Raw genomic sequence first — 22,823 nt, forward strand, 5'->3', positions numbered from 1 at the left:
TGGCATGGAACATTGTGAGAAATTTGAAATCTCAGAAACTAGTGTGAACAGAGGGCCAGAAAAAATCAGACCAGAATGTTTTGAGCTACTTCGGGTACTTGGTAAAGGGGGCTATGGAAAGGTAGGCAATATTTTTGAAATAAGAGCTGTTGTCTGTCTTGAATAGATTGATTTTCATGCCCTGGTTCCAGCAGTCATCTTCAATCTTTGTCAGCTGTCAGCAAAGGATATGATCATGACCACTTAGCTGGTATGTTTGAGGGATGTACAGAAGTTCAGTTTTCCCTTCCCTTCATACCACCACACATGTAAAAGCCTGGCATATAATAGGTACTCAGTCAATATTTGTAGAATAAATAAGTAGGCAGCTAGCTATACCAGGCAAAGTCTATTTTTAGAGGGTTTAATCTTTACTTTGGTTAAATGGTATCCTCTTTAAAAATAAACTCTTCCTTGCTTACAAGAGACATGGCACTCTAAGTTGTTATCTGTTACTGATACCTTAATCTCAGCTGGTTATCTGGAGCAGTAGAATTGAGAAAGCTGAAGGAATATAAAAAGGGGGAAGAAAACTGAAGAAAACTATTTAGTTTTACAGTTTTGCCCAAGGCTTTATAACTTAAGACATCACTTTCATGAGTTCTGCCCATGAAAATTTTTACCAGGCCAGGCGCGGTGGCTCAAGCCTGTAATCCCAGCACTTTGGGAGGCCGAGACAGGCGGATCACGAGGTCAGGAGATCGAGACCATCCTGGCTAACACGGTGAAACCCCGTCTCTACTAAAAATACAAAAAACTAGCCGGGCGAGGTGGTGGGCGCCTATAGTCCCAGCTACTCAGGTGGCTGAGGCAGGAGAATGGCGTGCTTGCAGTGAGCTGAGATCTGGCCACCGCACTCCAGCCTGGGTGACAGAGCAAGAGAGCAAGACTCCATCTCCAAAAAAAAAAAAAAAAAAAAGAAAATTTTTACCAAACTATTCTCTTATCAAAATAATTTAGATAACAACTTGGTTAGGATTAAGTTTTAAGAACTATTTTTGCTATTGTGTAGTGTTAATTTTTGCAAAGCAGACATTTGTAGTCTATTCTTATGCTTAAGAACACATTCTAATTTCTAATCATCCTGAATGTGCAACACATGCACTTTGAATCTCACATATTTTAGGTGTTGCATTAAAATGTTTATAGTTGTCTTTCAGTATGGGGGAGGGATAAGGGGGGACTGATTCCAAGACCTTTGCAGATAATGAAATCTGCCAATGCTCAAGTGCCTTATGTAAAATGGCATAGTATTTTCATATAAGCTACACGCATCCTCCCATATACTTGGTTTTTTATTTTATTTTTTATGATTTTTGAGACGGAGTCTCACTCTTTCCCACAGGCTGGAGTGCAGTGGCGCAATCTCAGCTCACTGCAACCTCTGCCTTCCAGATTCAAGTGATTCTCCTGCCTCAGTCTCCTGAGTAGCTGGGATTACAGGCGTGCGCCACCACATCCAGCTAATTTTTGTATTTTTGGTAGAGACAAGGTTTCACCATGTTGGCCAGGCTGGTCTTGAACTCCTGACCTCAGGTGATCTGCCTGAGTCGGCCTCCCAGAGTGCTGGGATTACAGGTGTGAGCCGCCGCACCTGGCCATATTTATATAATTTTTTATTATTTGTATTGTTTATTGTTTTTCCCCCCAAATATTTTCATTCTGAGGTTGGTTGAATCCGTGGCTGCTGAACCTATAGATTCAGAGGACCAAGTATAAGTATAAGCTATATTAAGTAATAGGTAAACAGTAATTTCCTGTCAACTATTTTTAAATAGTTTTATGTAAAGCAAGGGCAGTGGCAACCTTGAAAGAAATTTATGAAATATTTTATAATTTTTAAGGTGACATTATGCTTCTGGGAACACTGTTATAGCTTGTTCTAAGTAGGATTTTATATACTAATATGAAGTAACAGTGTTTATTATTAGATGGTCATTGTCCAACATTACCACCAGATGGCAGCAGAACAAACAGGAAAGTCATGATCGTTAATGTGGTCTGTTCTTTTAGCTGATCATTTTTGCACATAGTTTTTATAATGTAAACTGCTGTGGCATATGTTTCTTATAACTAGGAATTAAGGGAGTATGCCTGACATAGTTTGCCTTTGAATAACACACACTTTTTTTTTAATCCAGGTTTTTCAAGTACGAAAAGTAACAGGAGCAAATACTGGGAAAATATTTGCCATGAAGGTGCTTAAAAAGGTGATTTCCACTCCCCCATTTTAGTCCTCTCACACCATATTTTTACACTGGATCTTAGCCAAAAGGCTGAGAAGCAATCACATCATATTTTTAATTGTTGTAACATTTTAGCCTAAAATTTGCAGCCAAAAAAATGTATCTCAAGCCAGGTACAGTGATGCATACCTGGATACTTGGGTGACTGAGGCAGGAGGATTGCTTGAACTAGGAATTCAAGGGTAGCCTGAGCAATGTGGCAAGACCCAGTGTCTTACAGAAAAAATGTATTTCTTTTTTTTTGAGATGGAGTCGCACTCTGTCGCCCAGGCTGGAGTGCAGTGGCGCGATCTCGGCTCACTATCCCAGGTTCAAGTAATTCTCCTGCCTCAGCCTCCCAAGTAGCTGGGACTACAGGCACACACCGCCACGCCCAGCTACTTTTTTGTATTTTTGGTAGAAACGGGATTTCTTTTTTTTTTTTTTTTTTTGAGACAGAGTCTCGCTCTGTCACCCAGGCTGGAGTGCAGTGGCCGGATCTCAGCTCACTGCAAGCTCCGCCTCCCGGGTTTACGCCATTCTCCTGCCTCAGCCTCCCGAGTAGCTGGGGCTACAGGCGCCTGCCACCACGCCCGGCTAGTTTTTTGTCTTTTTTAGTAGAGACGGGGTTTCACCAGGTTAGCCAGGATGGTCTCGATCTCCTGACCTTGTGATCCGCCCGTCTCGGCCTCCCAAAGTGCTGGGATTACAGGCTTGAGCCACCGTGCCCAGCAGAAATGGGATTTCACCATATTGGCCAGGATGGTCTTGATCTCCTGACCTCAGGTGATCCGCCTACCTCGGCCTCCCAAAATGCTGGGATTACAGGCATGAGCCACCGCACCCAGCAAAAAATGTATTTCTAACACAGTTGCAATACCTTTTAGAATGTGAGGTATGTTTCATTACTGTTATTCCTATTTTTATTTCTGTTTGTTGGGGGTGGAAAAGAAAGTTCTTGCAATTCGTTGCTGAGGTAACTCTTTGCTGTTTCTGGTCTCATTTCTAAGTAATAAGCATATACTGCTATCTCTCTTTCTCTTTTTTTTTTTTTTTGAGATGAACTCTCATTCTGTTGTCCAGGCTGGAGTGCAAAATGGTGCAATCTCAGCTCACTGCAACCTCTGCCTCCCAGATTCAAGTGATTCTCCTGCCCCAGCCTCCCTAGTAGCTGGGATTACAGGCGCCTACCACTATGCCCGGCTAATTTTTGTATTTTTAGTATAGATGGGGTTTCACCATCCTGGCCAGGCTGGTCTCGAACTCCTGACCTCAGGTGATGCACCTGCCTCGGCCTCCCAAACTGCTGGGATTACAGGCGTGAGCCACTGCGCCTGGCCTACTGTTTTTTTTTTTTTTTTTTTGAGATGGAGTCTCGCTCTGTCGTCCAGGCTGGAGTGTAGTGGCACAATCTTGGCTCACTGCAAGCTCCGCCTCCCAGGTTCATGCCATCTCCTGCCTCAGCCTCAGCGGTAGCTGGGACTACAGGCACCCGCCACCACGCCTGGCTTATTTTTTGTATTTTTAGTAGAGCTGGGGTTTCACTGTGTTAGCCAGGATGGTCTTGATCTGACCTCATGATCCGCCCATCTCGGCCTCCCAAAGTGCTAGGATTACAGGTGTGAGCCACCACACCCGGCCTTTTTTTTTTTTTTTTTGAAATGGAGTTTCGCTCTTGTTGCTCAGGCTGGAGTGCAATGGTGCGATCTCGGCTCACCGCAACCTCTGCCTCCCAGGTTCAAGCAATTCTCCTGCCTCAGCCTCCCTAGGAGATGGGATTACAGGCGCATGCCACCATGCCCAGCTAATTTTGCATTTTTTTTTTTTTTTTTTTTGAGGCGGTCTCGCTCTGTCGCCCGGACTGGAGTGCAGTGGCCGGATCTCAGCTCACTGCAAGCTCCGCCTCCTGGGTTTACGCCATTCTTCTGCCTCAGCCTCCCTAGTAGCTGGGACTACAGGCGCCCTCCACCTCGTCCGGCTAGTTTTTGTATTTTTAGTAGAGATGGGGTTTCACCGTGTTAGGCAGGATGGTCTTGATCTCCTGACCTCGTGATCCGCCCGTCTCGGCCTCCCAAAGTGCTGGGATTACAGGCTTGAGCCACCGCGCCCGGCAATTTTGCATTTTTAGTAGGGATGCGATTTCTCCATGGGGTTTCTCCATGTTGGGCAGGCTGGTTTCGAACTCCCGACCTAAGGTGATCCGCCTGCCTCCGCCTCCCAAAGTGCTGGGATTACCAGGCATGAGCCACCACGTCCGGCCAACTGCTATCTTTTTAATTCAGCAGTTTTCAAATTTTTTGTTTTTTTAGAGACAGAGCCTCACTCTGTTGCCCAGGCTGGAGTGCAGTGGCGTGATCTCGACTCACTGCAACCTCCACCTCCCGGGTTAAAGCGATTCTCCTGCTTCAGCTTCTTGAGTGGCTGGGATTACAGGCACCCACCACCACACCTGGCTAATTTTTGTATTTTTAGTAGAGATGCGGTTTCGCCATGTTGGCCATGCTGGTGTCAAACTCCTGACCTCAGGGGATTGGCCTGCCTCGGCCTTCCAAAGTGTTGGGATTACAGGCATGAGCCACCACTCCTGGCTGTATTAACTTTCTTTTATGAGAGTTAAGGATATTAATCTTGTTTACTTCACCCTCCTTTATCTCATCCTCTCATTTTGTTTTGCTTTCTTTGAATCTACTATTGTCCTCTGATACCTTACAACAATTTTGTAAAACGCCTTTCAGTCTAGTGTTCTTTGATCAGACTTATAAGATAATCTATCAGTTCCATTTATTTCCCAGAGGCATATCTTAGGAACTCTCTATCCACCTGTTCCCATCTGGAGTAGTAGCTCTTTAGTCACAACTGTTATGACTGGACTCTTTCTTCACCACAATCCCTGGAATCCTCTTGGCTCCTTCAGTGTTGAATCTTTTGTTTCCTGGATCCCATAGCTTTTCCTTTTTCTTAGTTTATGCCCTTGTTTTGGTGACACTCTACTAGTGGCTCCCTCAGAAAAGGTACATAAAGATACATAAAGATACATTTATAATAAAAATATATCCATATTGCATATTTGAGATTTCTTTATGTTTATATTTACTTGATTATGTTATTAGAGTTGAGAATTATTTTCACTTAGAATTTTGCTCAATTTTCTTCTATACTTGAGAGTTTCTGTTGAAGTGCTTTGGCATTCTGATTCCCAGTCCTTACGCATGGCCTATTTTTCTATGGAATATTTTTTTTTTTTTTTTTTTTTTTTTTTTTTTTTGAGACGGAGTCTCGCTCTGTCGCCCAGGCTGGAGTGCAGTGGCCGGATCTCAGCTCACTGCAAGCTCCGCCTCCCGGTTTACGCCATTCTCTCGCCTCAGCCTCCCGAGTAGCTGGGACTACAGGCGCCCGCCATCTCGCCGGCTAATTTTTTGTATTTTTTTAGTAGAGACGGGGTTTCACCGTGTTAGCCAGGATGGTCTCGATCTCCTGACCTCGTGATCCGCCCGTCTCGGCCTCCCAAAGTGCTGGGATTACAGGCTTGAGCCACCGCGCCCGGCCTTCTATGGAAATATTTAAGATTTTCTCTTTTTTTTTTTTTGAGACAAAGTCTCGCTCTGCCGCCCAGGCTGGAGTGCAGGGGCCGGATCTCAGCTCACTGCAAGCTCCGCCTCCTGGGTTTACGCCATTCTCCTGCCTCAGCCTCCTGAGTAGCTGGGACTACAGGCGCCCGCCACCTCGCCCGGCTAGTTTTTTGTATGTATTAGTAGAGACGGGGTTTCACCGTGTTAGCCAGGATGGTCTCGATCTCCTGACCTCGTGATCCACCCGTCTCGGCTCCCAAAGTGCTGGGATTACAGGCTTGAGCCACCGCGCCGGCCAAGATTTTCTCTTTATTCTGATCTAAGTTGTTTTTTTTTTTTTTTTTTTTTTTTTTTTTTGAGACGGAGTCTGGCTCTGTCTCCCAGGCTGGAGTGCAGTGGCCCGATCTCAGCTCACTGCAAGCTCCGCCTCCCGGGTTTACACCATTCTCCTGCCTCAGCCTCCGGAGTAGCTGGGACTACAGGTGCCCGCCACCTCGCCCGGCTAGTTTTTTGTATTTTTAGTAGAGATGGGGTTTCACCAGGTTAGCCAGGATGGTCTCGATCTCCTGACCTCGTGATCCGCCCGTCTCGGCCTCCCAAAGTGCTGGGATTACAGGCTTGAGCCACTGCGCCTGGCCTATTTCTGATCTAAGTTTTTATAGTGATGTGTCTTGCTTTGACTTTATTATTTTTATTTAGTTTTTGATAGGGTCTCGCCCTGTCACCTAGGCAGGAGTGCAGTGACACAATCATAGCTAAGTGCAACCTCAAACTCCTGGGCTCAAGCTATCCTCCCACCTCAGTCTCCTGAGCAGCTGGGACCACAGGCACGCACCACCAGCCCTGGCTAATAAAAAAATGTAGAGATGGGCACTCACCATGTTGCCCAGGCTGGTGTTGAACTCCTGGGCTCAAGTGATCTACCTGCCTCGGCCACCCAAAGTGCTGGGATTGAATTACAGGTGTGACCCACTGTGCGCGGCCTATTTAATTAAATTAATTTTTTAATTTTATTTATTTATTTTTTTTTGAGACGGAGTCTCGCTCTGTCGCCCAGGCTGGAGTGCAGTGGCGCGATCACGGCTCACTGTAAGCTCTGCCTCCCGGGTTCACGCCATTCTCCTGCCTCAGCCTCCAGCGTAGCTGGGATTACAGGCGTGAGCCACCGCGCCCGGCTAATTTTTTTGTATTTTTAGTAGAGACGGGGTTTCACCGTGGTCTCGATCTCCTGACCTTGTGATCCACCCGCCTCGGCCTCCCAAAGTGCTGGGATTACAGGCTTGAGCCACCGCGCCCGGCTAATTTTTTTATTTTTAAGAGACAGAGTCTCACTCTGTTTCCCAGGCTGGAGTGAGGTGGTGTAATCATACCTCACTGTAACCTGTAACTCCTGGGCTCAAGCAATCCTTCTGCCACAACTTCTGAGTAGCCAGGACTACAGACGCATGCCACCATGCCCAGTTCATTTTTAAAATGTTTCATAGAGACAAGGTCTTCCTTTGTTTCCCAGGCTGGCCTGGAACTCCTGGCCTCAAGTAGTTGTTCTGTTTTGGCTCCCAAAGTGTTGGGATTACAGGCCTGTGCCACTGTGCCCAGCCTATTTTTATTCTTTTAATCTTAAAGCTTTAGTCTTTCAGTTCTAGGAAATTTTCTTAGGTGATTTATTTGACAATTTCCTTCCCACTGTTTTCTCTTCTTGAAATTGCAATTAGTTGGATGTTCGATCTCCTTAACTGATCATCTAATTTTTCTTATCTTTTCCACATTTCCATTTCTTTGTCTTGTTGTTTACTTTCTTCTACTGAATTTTTTTTTTTGAGACGAAGTTTTGCTCTTGTTGCCCAGGCTGGAGTGCAATGGCGCTATCTTGGCTCATCGCAACCTCCACCTCCCTGGTTCAAGCAATTCTCCTGCCTCAGCCTCCTGAGTAGCTGGGATTACAGGCATGCGCCACCACACCCGGCTAATTTTGTATTTTTAGTAGAGACAGGGTTCCTCCATGTTGGTCAGGCTGGTCACAAACTCCCGACTTAGGTGATCCGGCTGCCTTGGCCTCCCAAAGTGCTGGGATTATAGGCGTGAGCCACCATGCCCAGCCATTCTACTAAATTTTTTTTAAAGCTGTTGTATTGTGATTCTCCAGAATTCTATTGTTTTGTTTTATAGCAACCTGTTTTATGAGTAAAATATCTTCTTTTATCCTTTGAGAGTTTTATTATTTTTTTAATTTTAATTTTAATTTTTTTTTTGAGACAGTCTCACTCTGTTGCACAATTTTGAGTGCAGTGGCGCAATCTTGGCTCATTGCAACCCCTGCCTCCTGGGTTCAAGCGATTCTCCTGCCTCAGCCTCCTGAGTAGCTGGGATTACAGGCGCCTTCTACCACACCCAGCTAATTTTTGTATTTTTTAGCAGATACGGGGTGTCACCATGTTGGCCAGACTGGTCTTGAACTCCTGACCTCAGGCAATCCATCTGCCTCGGCCTCCCAAAGTGCTGAGATTGCACGTGTGAGCCACCACACCTAGCCTGCCTCAGTTTTAATTACAATTATTTGAAATATTCTTTTGTTTTATGCGTGTTCTTTTTTGAGTTCTGTTTTCTTTGACTTTGATTTAGTCAGTTTTAGTCACTTTGTTCCATGTTAGAGGCCTTCTTTAGATGTTTGGTGTCATTCATTGATTATTCTTTCTTCTTTTTTTGAGATGGAGTCTTGCTCTGTCGTCTAGGCTGGAGTGCAGTGGTGGCACAGTCTTGGCTCACTACAATCTCCACCTCCTGGGTTCAAGTGATTCTTGTGCCTCAGCCACCCAAGTAGCTGGATTACAGGCATGCGCCACCACACCCGGCTAATTTTGTATTTTTAGTAGAGACAGGGTTCCTCCATGTTGGTCAGGCTGGTCACAAACTCCCGACTTAGGTGATCCGGCTGCCTTGGCCTCCCAAAGTGCTGGGATTATAGGCGTGAGCCACCATGCCCAGCCATTCTACTAAATTTTTTTTTAAAGCTGTTGTATTTGTGATTCTCCAGAATTCTATTGTTTTGTTTTATAGCAACCTGTTTTATGAGTAAAATATCTTCTTTTATCCCTTTGAGAGTTTTATTATTTTTTTAATTTTAATTTTAATTTTTTTTTTGAGACAGTCTCACTCTGTTGCACAATTTTGAGTGCAGTGGCGCAATCTTGGCTCATTGCAACCCCTGCCTCCTGGGTTCAAGCGATTCTCCTGCCTCAGCCTCCTGAGTAGCTGGGATTACAGGCGCCTTCTACCACACCCAGCTAATTTTTGTATTTTTTAGCAGATACGGGGTGTCACCATGTTGGCCAGACTGGTCTTGAACTCCTGACCTCAGGCAATCCATCTGCCTCGGCCTCCCAAAGTGCTGAGATTGCACGTGTGAGCCACCACACCTAGCCTGCCTCAGTTTTAATTACAATTATTTGAAATATTCTTTTGTTTTATGCGTGTTCTTTTTTGAGTTCTGTTTTCTTTGACTTTGATTTAGTCAGTTTTAGTCACTTTGTTCCATGTTAGAGGCCTTCTTTAGATGTTTGGTGTCATTCATTGATTATTCTTTCTTCTTTTTTTGAGATGGAGTCTTGCTCTGTCGTCTAGGCTGGAGTGCAGTGGTGGCACAGTCTTGGCTCACTACAATCTCCACCTCCTGGGTTCAAGTGATTCTTGTGCCTCAGCCACCCAAGTAGCTGGGATTACAGGCATGCGCCACCATGCCTGGCTAATTTTTGCATTTTTAGTAGTGACAGGGTTTCACCATGTTGTCGGCCTGATCTCGAACTCCTGACCTCAAGTGATCTGTCCGCCTAGGCCTCAATAATCCATCCACTGTGCCTGGCCCAATTATTCATGTTTCAGAGTAGAACTCTGAAAAGCTGATCAGAAGTTCTGTGTGTGTAAGCTTCTCTGCAGGGTAGTCAAGTGGTTAGCTGGCACTTGATCAAGAACTTCAAATAATAGTGTCTGTAGGGCTGGGTGCCGTGGCTCACGCCTGTAATCCCAGCACTTTGGGAGGCTGAGGCAGGTTGATCACCTGAGGTCAGGACTTCAAAACCAGCCTGGCCAGCTGGTTTGGGGATGCTGAGGCAGGAGAATCGCTTGAGCCTGGGAGGCAGAGTCTGCAGTGAGCGGAGATCGCACCGTTGCACTCCAGCGTGGACAACAAGAGCGAAACTCAATTTCAGATAAATAAATAAATACTGTCTGTAGATCTTTTTTCTGGGGAGGATCAGTTGGTGCTAAGAAAGACCCGCCATTCTTTTGCCTGGAAAAAGCATTCTGGAGCTGAGTGAGAGAAGATGGAGCTCTTACCTCTCAACACGCGGGCTTTCACCAAACTCGAGTTTTTACATTAGCACTTTACTCTGTGGATCTAATCTTTCACTCTTTTTTGTCTCGGAGAATTTACCTCTCCTAGGGTTAGTTCTTCAACTTAGTGTGGAGATGGGAGTCTTTTTGGTCTGTCTGTTCCTTATACAGAGTTGCAGATGATCTCCCTGTTTTTAGCCCTCCACCTTCTGCCTTCTGCAGTCTCCAATTCCTCTAATTTTTTCCCTTTCTTCTAGTTTTACCTCTAATGTTTGAACCTTGCTTTACTGGGGTTCTGTAGATAGATTCAACTTCTTTTGTGTATTCCCCTTTGCAGGCACTTAGGTTTGATCTTACCCCACTCTGCTACATCATGGACCATTACTTTATCCCCACTCTATCTTTTCAGGTGTGAGATTCCACATGTCTTCTAGTATTACTGATGGATTATGTGTGTGTTTGTTTTCTTATTCTTGTTTGGGATTGATTACTGAAAAGATTCTACTGTTTTTTTTTTTCCTGGGTTCAAGTGATTCTTCTGCCTCAACCTCTTGAATAGCTGGGATTACAGGCACCCACTACACCCAGCTAATTTTTGTATTTTTAGTAGAGACAGGGCTTTGCCATGTTGGCCAGGCTAGTCTCGAACTCCTGACCTCAGGTGATCCACCCTCCTTTTGCTGGTATTACAGGCATGAATCACTGCGCCCGGCCTCCACTGACTTAAAACTTCCAGTGGAGAACTACTTTCAAAGACAATCAAAATGACTTTTTAAAAAAATTATAAGACTTGTAAAACTTTGGTCCTTCTTGCTGATTTTTATTTAGGCAGTATAAATGACTCCTCAGTTTGAAAGCTGAGGAACAAATATTGTTACCACAGTTTTATTGGTAATTGTCTTTAAAAAGCCATCTAGCTATTCTTAACATCAGTTTCTGCTTCAGTGGGTTGGCATTGATATCTGCTATCTGACTTTCCTGTTGGAATTGTTTTACATTAATGATTTTTTAATCTGTAAAACATGTTAGGTATAGAATTGAAGGCAGCATAATAGTGCTTGTTCCAGAAATATTGAAAGAAGTACTGGTCAAGATTTCTTTTTTTATTTGAAACAGAGTCTCACTCCATCACTCAGGCTGGAGTGCAGTGGAGCAATCTCAGCTCACTGCAACCTTTGCCTCTTGGGTTCCAGTGATTCTCGTGCCTCAGCCTCCCAAATAGCTGGGACTACAGGTGTGTACCACCACACCTGGCTAATTTTTGTATTTTTGGTAAAGACGGGGTTTCACCATGTTGGCCAGGCTGGTCTCAAACTCCTGACCTTAAGTGATCCGCCTGCCTCAGCCTCCTAAAGTCCTGGGATTACGGGTGTGAACCACTGTGCCCAGCCTCTGGTCAAGATTCTTTTTTTTTTTTGAGACAGAGTCTCCCTCTGTTGCCCGGGCTGGAGTGCAGTGGCCGGATCTCAGCTCACTGTGGCAAGCTCCGCCTCCCGGGTTTACGCCATTCTCCGGCCTCAGCCTCCCGAGTAGCTGGGACTATAGGCACCCACCACCTCGCCCGGCTAGTTTTTTGTATTTTTTAGTAGAGACGGGGTTTCACCATGTTAGCCAGAATGGTCTCGATCTCCTGACCTCGTGATCTGCCCGTCTCGGCCTCCCAAAGTGCTGGGATTACAGGCTTGAGCCACTGCGCCCGGCCTGGTCAAGATTCTTAAGTGATTCATTCCTTGTGATATGTTATTTATATCGGATAATCAGGCCTGGCCATATTAGGCATAATTAGATCTTGGGTGAAGTATGTTTTTGGCACATCTAGTGAACAAAAGAGTGTTGGGTTTTTTTTCCCCACCCATGGTAAGTGGGGGTGGTATATTGGGAAATCCATAGATTTAATTACTGCTAAGTATCAGGCCTCATTTTGGGGCCCAGGGATCTAGGACCTAAGCTGTTTGCCTCTGGGTTTGCTTGGTTGCCATTGTTTCCCATTCTTGGGGTTCTTTTCTTAATCCTGGCTAGAGGATCTGATACTGTCTCCTTCCTTGTCCTTGAAAGCAAGCTTATAGCAAAAATAATGAAAATAAAGATGTCATTAGGGTTAAGTTCAGGACTTTCCTTCCTGAATCCTCAAGTAAGATGACTGTAGGCTCCCTTTGAGTTCCTTCCTTCTGATTTTAATTATCCTGGAGGCAGAGTACTAACCCCTCTGACCTGACTGTGTGGTAAGAGTATACGTCTTCCCCCAGCCTTTAAGATGAAATCAGAGTAGAACCACGTGTCTCCTTAAGTGAGTTGTTTCAGGCGACATTCTGGATTTATTAGTCCTCCTGGGACTGTTTACTTCTTACAGGAATGGTACCATTCAGGTATTTGCTTAGAGTGAAATAGTGAGGAAAAGACTATCAACAGTCATCACCTGACCCTACCAGTTGCAACAAAGATATACCATGGAAGCAAAATACTATTGCCTACAGCATTAGTTCACCTCCCACTGTACATTTTAGAACCTTTGGCCAAAGATAGTCTCCACCTCTGAAATATTGTGGTTTCATAGAACAATAACTTTCTCACTTTTGACTTACTTGATTCCTACATTGCCTGTTTTTTGGCCCTAAGCCCTTTAGTTCTTTGACTTTTCTGTTTTTGCCCTCAACTTTTTAGACCCCTTCTTATTTCACTTTATTCTGAATCCAGCCTTATGGGCATAATCGGCCACTTTATCAGTTGGTAGCTCCACTGACCTTCTGCTCAGGAAAACCCTAATCTGCATCAGCTCACTTGTCAGTGTGCCTTTATTGCTATATCTCAGCTACTGAGCATTACTAGCAGAAATCACACAAACCTATAGATTGCTGTTGGGAAAACTCTATGACCCCAACTCACCTCGACCCCAAGCACTTCCCAGCAATTTTTCTGCATATCCTTAGATAAATCCTTCCATTCTCTACAACTGTTTGGAGCCTTTCCTATCAGCCCCTCTACTCTTTTTAGCCAACTGCCTCTCTTCATACTTAAGGATGTCCGATGTGATTTCCTTTGACTTCCAGTTTTTTTTTTTTTTAAATTTAATTTTAATTTTTGAGTCGAAATCTCTGTCACCCAGGCTGGAGTGCAGTGGCGTGATCTCACTGCCTCCTGGGTTCAAGCAGTTCTCCAGCCTTAGCCTCCCAAGTGGCTGGGATCACAGGTGCGTGTCACCATGCCCAACTAATTTTTGTTTTTGTAGAGACGGGGTTTTACCATGTTGGCCAGGCTGGTCTCGAACTCCTGAGCTCAAGCAGTCCACCCGCCTTGGCCTCCCAAAGTGCTGGGATTATAGGCATTATTCTTTTTTCACTACCGTATTTTGATTTATGATTCTACCTTTTTTTTTTTTTTTTTAAGAGACAGTCTCATTATTTGACCAGGTTGGAGTGCAGTGGGCTGTTCTCAGATACGGTCGTAGTACACTACAGCCTCCAACTCCTGTGTTCAAGCAACCCTGCAACCTCAGCCTCCCAAGTAGCTGGGACCACAGGCACATGTCACCATGCCTGATTCTATTTTATTTTATTTTTTGTTTTTTAGACAGAGCCTTGCCCTCTTACCCAGGCTGGAGTGCAGTGGCCCTATCTCAGCTCACTGCAGCCTCTGCCTTCCAGGTTCAAGCAGTTCTCGTGCCTCAGCCCCCTGAGTAGCTGGGATTACAGGGGCGTGCCACTGCATCTGGTTAATTTTTGTATTTTTAGTAGAGATGGGGTTTCACCATGTTGGCTGGGCTTGTCTTGAATTCCTGCTGCCCTCAGGAGATCCACCTACCTCGGCCTCCCGAAGTGCTGGATTACAGGTGTGGGCCAAGGCACGTGGCCCAACTCTGCTGTTTGAGCAAAGCTCCCGTACCCTAGGTCATCACTGACTTCCCAGTTGCTGAATCCAGTTGTCTTTACTGAGTTCGTCCTTAATTTAACTTTCTTTCGCGTTGAAGCTACTGACCACAGCATTTTGAAACTCTGTTCCTTTGATTACTGTGATTCTACTTTACTTATTTTTCATCTTCTCTCTTAGCCTGTGGCTTCTCAGACTTCCTCACAATTGATTGCTTATTTTAAAAATTCAAAAATTTAAACCTCCTGAGCAGTTCAAAAATAATACACCTTTGAAATTTTTTAAACTTTTCAGAGTTGCAAGAATAGTTCAGTGATCAGCATTTGTTACCATTTTGCCATATTTTCTTTGTCTGTGTGTCCCTCCCTTTCTACCTGCCCCCACATATATGTATATCTATGAATATTCACGTTTTTAACTTTAATAAATTTTCTTGCTGTACAACTTGAGAGTTAACTGTGGATTTCATAGCACTTCAACCCTAATTTCTTCTATATATCTCCTAAGAATAAGGGCTTTTTTTTTTTTGAGAAGGAATCTCTCACTCACTCTGTTGCCCAGGCTGGAGTGCAGTGGCACAACTTGGGCTCCACCTCCTGGGCTAAAGCGATTCTCCTGCCTCAGCCCCCCCAAATAGCTGGGATTACAGGTGCCTGCTACCACACCTGCCTAATTTTTGTCATTGTAGTAGAGACGGTGTTTCGCCATGTTGGCCAGGCTGGTCTCAAACTCCTGACCTCAGGTGATCCACCCTCCTCGGCCTCCCAAAGTGTTGGGATTACAGACATGAGCCTCTGTTCCAGGCCTCTTTTTTCTTTTGTAATTAACAAGTGATCTATGGAATGATAGAAACAGTGTGAATATTCTGTCCCACAATAATCTTTACTTAATGGTTTTATCTGGATTACTTCTTGCCCAAATCAAATATTACTGTAGTGATTATAAAATGGACACTTTTCTATTTCTTCTGTATTTTTTTCTATATTGTCATTCTTCTGTAAAGATTTTTTATACTCCTTTTTTTTTCCTTTTTTTTTTTTGAGACAGAGTCTCGCTTTGTCACCAGGCTGGAGTGCAGTGGTGTGACCTCAGCTCACTGCAACTTCTGCCTCCCAGGTTCAAGCGATCCTCCTGCCTCAGCCTTCAGAGTAACTGGGACTACAGGCGTGGGCCACCACGCCCAGCTAATTTTTTGTATTTTTAGTAGAGATGAGGTTTCACCATATTGGCCAGGATGGTCTCGATCTCTTGACCCTGTGATCCAGCCACCTTGACCTCCCAAAGTGCCAGGATTACAGACATGAGCCACTATTCCTGGCCCTATACTCCCTTTAAAATGTTTTTTTCTTTTTCTTTGAGATGGAGGTTCACTCTGTTGCCCAGGCTGGAGTGTAATGATGTGGTCTTGGCTCACTGCAACCTCCACCTCCCAGGTTCAAGCAATTCTCCTGCCTCAGCCTCCTGAGTAGCTGGGATTACAGGCACATGCCACGACACCCAGCTGATTTTTGTATTTTTAATAGAGATGGGGTTTCACTATGTTGGCCAGGCTGGTCTTGGACTCCTGACCTCATGATCTACCCGCCTCAGCCTCCCAAACTGCTGAGATTACAGGCGTGAGCCGCTGCACTTGGCCCTTTTTTTTTTTTTTTTTTTTTGAGACAGGGTCTTCCTCTGTTGCCCAGGCTTGAGTGCAGTGGCGTGATCATGGCTCTCCACAGCCCCGGACCCCAGGCTGCCTCAGCTCACTGCAACCTCTACCTCCCGGGTTTCAGTGATTCTCGTGCCTCAGCCTCCGGAGTAACTGGGAGTACAGGTGCGCACCATCTCACCTGGCTAATTCTTGTATTTTTAGTAGAGATGAGATTTCACCATGTGGGGCAGGCTGGTCTCAAACTTCCGGCAAACATGGTGATCTGCCTGCCTTGGCTTCCCAAAGTGCTTCATATTGTTAGCCCTAATTCTAGTCCAATTCCATAGCATTCTTCTTTATTTTTATTTTATTATTATTATTATTATTTTTTGAGACGGAGTCTCGCTCTGTCGCTCAGGCTGGAGTGCAGTGGCCGGATCTCAGCTCACTGCAAGCTCCGCCTCCCGGGTTTACGCCATTCTCCTGCCTCAGCCTCCCGAGTAGCTGGGACTACAGGCGCCTGCCACATCGCCCGGCTAGTTTTTTGTATTTTTTAGTAGAGACGGGGTTTCACCGTGTTAGCCAGGATGGTCTTGATCTCCTGACCTCGTGATCCGCCCGTCTTGGCCTCCCAAAGTGCTGGGATTACAGGCTTGAGCCACTGCGCCTGGCCTTTTTTTATTTTTTTATTTTTGAGACGGAGTCTTGCTCTGTCCCCCAGGCTGGAGTGCAGTGGTATGATCTCGGCTCACTGCAGCCTCCACCTCCTGGGTTAAAGCAACTGTCTCCCTCCGCCTCCTGAGTAGCTGGGATTACAGGCTGCCGCCACCACGCCCGGCTAATTTTTGTATTTTTATTAGAGACAGGGTTTCATCATCTTGGCCAGGCTGGTCTTAAACTCCTGACATTGTGATCCACCCGCCTCAGCCTCCCAAAGTGCTGGGATTACAGGTGTGAGCCACTGCGCCCGGCCACGTTGTTCTTTCAGTTCATATTTGGATCTCCTTTTTTCTACAGTGAGAACTCTGGTAACAGCATAAATAAATGCAGTCATTTGTTCAGTTGTACAGTATATGCATAATGAAAATTATAATACCAATAGTATTTCCAGCTACAAACCTACTAAGTTTGATTTAATATTTCTTTGGAAATTTTTTGTGTGCTTACATATAGGCCACTAAGGGTGTGCAGTCTACAATTACTTAAATATCTTTTTCTTACTGGGCGCAGTGGCTCACGCCTGCAATCCCAGCATTTTGGGAGGCCGAGGCAGGCGGATCATGAGCTCAGGAGTTTGAAATCAGCCTGGCCAACATGGTGAAACCCCATCTCTACTAAAAATACAAAAATTAGCCAGGCGTGGTGGCGGGTGCCTGTAGTCCCAGCTACTCGGGAGGCTGAGGCAGGAGAATCGCTTGAACCTGGGAGGCGGAGGTTGCAGTGTGGGTGACAGAGTGAGACTCCATCTAAAAAAAGAAAAAAATCTTTTATATCTTTTTTCTCTTTCTCTTTCTGTGGTAAAGTTGTTGGTGTAATAGTCAAATTTATGTATTCCTATTGTATTCAGTTGTACTTCCCACCCCTCAACCTTGTTGATTTTATTTTATTTTTGGAATACATTAAACATTAATATGGTTCAAAAAGAAAAATCTACATTTTATAATTACTATAATTGATTTAGGAAAGAAAAAAAAATGTATGATAAAACCATTGAGGTTTTACTCAGAAGGTATACTCAAAAGTCTTATTTCTTTTCCTTCCCTTCCATTATCATTAGCTTTTAGTTTGTCTTAGTTGTCTTCATTTTTGCAGGTATAAGCAGATACATATTATAAATATATTCTCATTTCTCCTTTCTTGTACAGTAGATAGCATAGTATCCATGCTGTTGTACTTTTAAATACTCTTTTGTATCTTGTTTTTATAGAGATTTTTCTTATTTTTATTTTTATTTATTTATTTATTTTGTCCCCCAGACTGGAATGCAGTGGTGCGATCTCGGCTCACTGCAAGCTCCACCTCCCAGGTTCATGCCATTCTACTGCCTCAGCCTCCCGAGTAGCTGGGACTACAGGCACATGCCACCATGCCCGGCTGATTTTTTTTGTTGTTGTTGTTGAGACGGAGTCTCGCTCTGTCACCCAGGCTGGAGTGCAGTGGCCAGATCTCAGCTCACTGCAAGCTCCGCCTCCCGGGTTTACGCCATTCTCCTGCCTCAGCCTCCCGAGTAGCTGGGACTACAGGTGCCCGCCACCTCGCCCAGCTAGTTTTTTTTTTAGTAGAGACGGGGTTTCACCGTGTTAGCCAGGATGGTCTCGATCTCCTAACCTCGTGATCCGCCCGTCTCGGCCTCCCAAAGTGCTGGGATTACAGGCTTGAGCCACTGCGCCTGGCCGATTTTTTTTTTTTTAGAGACGGGGTTTCACCATGTTAGCCAGGATGGTCTCGATCTCCTGACCTTGTGATCTGCCCGCCTCGGCCTCCCAAAGTGCTGGGATTACAGGCATGAGCCACCGTGCCCGGCCGAGTTTTCTTATTTTTATAGCTTTGTTACATGTTGTGTAGATTCCATAGTTTTTCGGCTAGTATCCTATGTCTGAGCATTTAGGCTGTTTCCAGTATTTCACTTTCTTTTTTTTTTTTTTTTGAGACGGAGTCTCGCTCTGTCACCCAGGCTAGAGTGCAGTGGCCGGATCTCAGCTCACTGCAAGCTCCACCTCCCAGGTTCACGCCATTCTCCTGCCTCAGCCTCCCGAGTAGCTGGGACTACAGGCGCCCACCACCTAGCCCGGCTAGTTTTTTGTATTTTTTAGTAGAGACGGGGTTTCACCGTGTTAGCCAGGATGGTCTCGATCTCCTGACCTTGTGATCCACCCGTCTCGGCCTCCCAAAGTGCTGGGATTACAGGCTTGAGCCACCGCGCCCGGCCAGTATTTCACTTTCACAGATAATGTTGCAACCAATAACCTGTGTATTTGCTTTCCATATTACTTATGGAGATGTACCATCGGGGTAACTTCCTGGAACTTATACCTGGCATGTCTAAAACAGGGCATCGTTCTCGCAAAACCTTTTCACTTTCATTTGCCGATACTGAATGGCATCATTATCTATCCTATTATGCAGAAATAAAGGTATCATCATTTCTTCTCATATCTAGTTTGTCAGCAAATGCAAATTATGTATTAGCTTTTCATTTTTTTCTATCTTCATTTTCTTACAGATCTTCTTAGTTGGTTTATTATACTAGCCTCCTAACTAGTCTCATTTCTTTCCTAATACTCCCTACTGCTGCTAGATATGTCTTTCGTAAAGCCAAAGGTTTGTGCATTTCACCCAGACCTTCCTTTGCCCAGACCTTCCATTTCCTGGCCTCTACCTACTTCTCTAGCCTAGTTGCTAACTACTTCTAACCATACTGAACTACTTGTAGATTCCCCACACATATCCTGTCCTATCAAGCCTTTTTTGCACTGGAATGCCTTATTTTTTACATTCTACATTTTTTTTTTTTTTTTTTTTTACCATTTTTGTGGAGAATGGTAACGCTTATTACCAGGCAGATCTTGAACTCCTGGGCTCAAGCGATCCTCCTGCCTCTGCCCACCTAAGTGCTGGGATTATATAGACATGAGCCAATGTGTCCAGGCCACATTTCATTTTAATAATTTTCAAGCAAGACTTTTTGGTAGGTCAGATGTAATTCCCCTGTTTACCCTTACCATCCTGCGCTTACCTACATTGACTTGTCTTTTTTCCTGAGACTTTGGGCTCCTGTTGACTTTTGGGCTCCTATGGACAGGGCATTCTTTTTATTCTGCTTTCTTGGCACAGCCTGGAGCATGGTAGACACTTAGTCGTTTGTGAATATATGAACAAACTTGATCTGATTACAGATTTCTTTTTTAAAAAGTCTCTTTAGGTAATTCATTTACATGTTCACTGCAAAAAATCCAAACTGCACAGAGGCATATATAAAGTGAACATTTTCTATTACCCCATCTCAGTTTCTACTGGGAACTATGGTTAATAGTTCAATATTGGCGAGAAAAACACAAAATAGATTTTCCAGTTACTATAGAATAAAAATGTTCACTACTTTGTTCTTATAGATCATCTCTTTTCCTTTAGGCAATGATAGTGAGAAATGCTAAAGATACAGCTCATACAAAAGCAGAACGGAATATTCTGGAGGAAGTAAAGCATCCCTTCATCGTGGATTTAATTTATGCCTTTCAGACTGGTGGAAAACTCTACCTCATCCTTGAGTATCTCAGTGGTCAGTACACAGAGTTTGGTGTAATTATTTGCATTGACTCCAGAAACTGGGTCAAAATTTTATTTTTCAATGGAAAAATACTTTTTCCCATTATGATCAAATAGTACTTAAAATTGATGAGTACACTGAAGGACAAAATTCAGATGTGACCACGTTTCTATTGGCAGACAAATATGGAAGAAACTAAAGATTTTTTTTCCCTCATCTGTAAAATTTTATTTTAATTCCTTTGTAATCAGTCACTTAACAGAAAAACAAATACCTAAGTGATGCAGAGCCATCAAATTGTACTGGGGTAAGATACTGTAATTTAAATCATTGGGAGGATTATTTAACATACTATTTTTGGAATTGGGTCTTTAAACAAGACTTTTTAGTTTAATGTAGCCTTAGCGATGGGGTATGTAGCTTACAATGGAGATCATCCACATTTCCCAGGGCCTGCCACCTCGTAGGAACTTGTTGCTTCCGATCATTTCTAGATCACAGGTATCTGTTTCTTTTTTTTTTTTTTTGAGACGGAGTTTTGCTCTTGTCGCCCAGGCTGGAGTGCAATGGTGTGATCTTGGCTCACTGCAGCCTCCACTGCCCGGGTTCAAGCGATTCTCCTGCCTCAGTCTCCTGAGTAGCTGGGATTGCAGGCATGTGCCACCACGCCCGGCTAATTTTTGTATTTTTAGTAAAGATGGGGTTTCGCCATGTTGGTCAGGCTGGTCTCGAACTCCCAACTTCAGGTGATCCACCTGACTTAGCCTCCCAAAGTGCTGGGATTACAGGTATGAGCCCCTGCGCCTGGCCACAGGTATCTATTTCTAGCAAACACAGTGCAGTTCTCTGAGAAAGATTTTGCAATAACATGGAACATGGAACAGAAAGCTGCAGAATGTAGCAACTTTTTTGTGACTATTGCTGTTGGAAAAACTTTTTTTGTTTGTTTTTTGAAGGTGGAGTTTCACTCTTCTCACCCAGGATGGAGTGCAGAGGCGTGATTTCAGCTCACCGCAACTTCTGCCTCCCAGGTTCAAGCAATTCTCCTGCCTCAGCCTCCCAATTAGCTGGGACTACAAGCATGTGCCACCACACCTGGCTATTTTTTTGTATTTTTAGTAGAGCCGAGCTTTCACCATTTTGGCCAGGCTGGTTTTGAACTCCTGATCTCAGGTGATCTGCCTGCCTTGGCCTCCCAGAGTGCTGGGATTACAAGTGTGAGCCACCATGCCCGCCTGGAAAAACTTTATTTTGACATAATTTCATACTTAACACAAAAAGTTTTAACAGTAGTATAAAGAATTCCTGTGCCAGGCTTAGTGGTTCATGCTTGTAATCCTAGCAGTTTGGGAGGCCAAGGAGGGCAGATAATGAGGTCAGCAGTTTGAGACCAGTCTGGCCAACATAGTGAAACCCTGTCTCTACTAAAAATAGAAAAATTAGCCGGCATGGTGGTGCGCTCCTGTAATCCCAGCTACGTGGGAGGCTGAGGCAGGAGAATTGCTTGAACCTGGGAGGCAGAGGTTGTGGTGAGCTGAGATCGCACCACTATACTCTAACCTGGGCAACACAGCCAGACTCAGTCTCACACGCACACACACTCTCAAAGAATTCCTATATATTTCTCACCTAGATTCCCCAAATGTTACCATTTCACCACATTTATTTTGTTGTATCTATAGATATGTATATATGTGTATACATATATATATATGCATGCATACATAATTTTTTTGAACTGTTTGAGAGTGTTACGGACATGATTTCCCTTTACCCCTAAAATTTCAGTGTATGTTTTATTTTATTTTATTTGTTTGAGATGGAGTTTCACTCTGTCGCCCAGACTGGAGTGCAATGGCGCAATTTTGGGCTCACTACAACCTCTGCCTCCCGAGTAGCTGGGATTACAGGCACCCACCACCATGCCCGGCTAATTTTTAGTAGAGATGGGGTTTCACCATGTTGGCCAGGCTGGTCTCAAACTCCTGACCTCAGGTGATCCGCCCACCTCGGCCTCCCAAAGTGCTGGGATTACAGGTGTGAGCCACTGCGCCCAGCCTATTCAGTGTATATTTTCTAAAATCAAGGACAGTATCTTACATAACTATACTAAAATGATCAGAAATAGGAAATTAACATTGATGCAATTATAACTTAGTTTCCTTTAATCTGGAACATTTCCTCGGTCTTTCTTTGACTTTCATGATGTTGACATTTTTGATTAGTACAGGCCAGTTAGTTTGTAGAATGCTTCGGGTTTAGCTGATGTTTCCTTAGTATTAGATTTAGGTTATGCAATTTTGGCAGGACCATTGAAGTGATATTGTGTCCTCCTTAATGCTTCAGATCAAGAGGTACATGATATTTATATCTTTGTTCCATTAATTGTGATGTTAACTTTGATCACATATATAAAGTGGTGTCTGCCGATTTTTTCCCTGGTGACATTTTTGCCTTTGTAATTAATAAGTATCTTTAGAGGAGATGCTTTGAGATTTAAATATCTTTCATCAAGCTTTCATGTTCATTTTTGTTGTTGTTGTTGTTGTTGTTGTTTTTTGAGACGGAGTCTCACTCACTCTGTCGCCCAGGCTGGAGTGCAGTGGCGCGATCTCAGCTCACTGCAACCTCCGCCTCCCAGGTTCAAGTGATTCTCCTGCCTCAGCCTCCCAGGTAACTGGGATTACAGGCATGCACCACCACACCCAGCTAATTTTTTTATTTTTAGTAGAGATGACCCCTGACCTCAGATGATCTGCCCACCTTGGCCTCCCAAATTGCTGGGATTACAGGCGTGAGCCACTGCGCCTGGCCCACATTCAGTTTTCACATACATTGATTCTTGCCTGCAACAATTAATTGTGATGTTTGGCAAGTAATTTTTCTTATTCCGTCATGCC

At 44.3% G+C, this 22,823-nt stretch overlaps 1 protein-coding gene across 7 annotated transcripts in view; it reads left to right on the forward strand.

Moving 5' to 3' along the window:
• Positions 1-22,823, forward strand: part of RPS6KB1 (ribosomal protein S6 kinase B1) — a 64,196-nt gene that overhangs the window by 20,250 nt on the left and 21,123 nt on the right. For all 7 annotated transcript variants that reach the window (XR_004430705.1, XR_004430704.1, XM_033183721.1 and 4 more), the window contains 3 exons: positions 1-121; positions 2,181-2,249; positions 19,788-19,935. Coding sequence is in view for 5 of the 7 variants with exons in the window: in XM_033183721.1 (XP_033039612.1) it covers positions 1-121; positions 2,181-2,249; positions 19,788-19,935 (338 nt within the window). In the remaining 2 variants the exon portion in view is untranslated. The remainder of the gene's footprint in view (positions 122-2,180; positions 2,250-19,787; positions 19,936-22,823) is intronic.

Source organism: Trachypithecus francoisi, unplaced genomic scaffold (genome assembly GCF_009764315.1).
Source record: "Trachypithecus francoisi isolate TF-2019V2 unplaced genomic scaffold, Tfra_2.0 Lachesis_group20, whole genome shotgun sequence".
Taxonomy (NCBI): Eukaryota; Metazoa; Chordata; class Mammalia; order Primates; family Cercopithecidae; genus Trachypithecus; species Trachypithecus francoisi.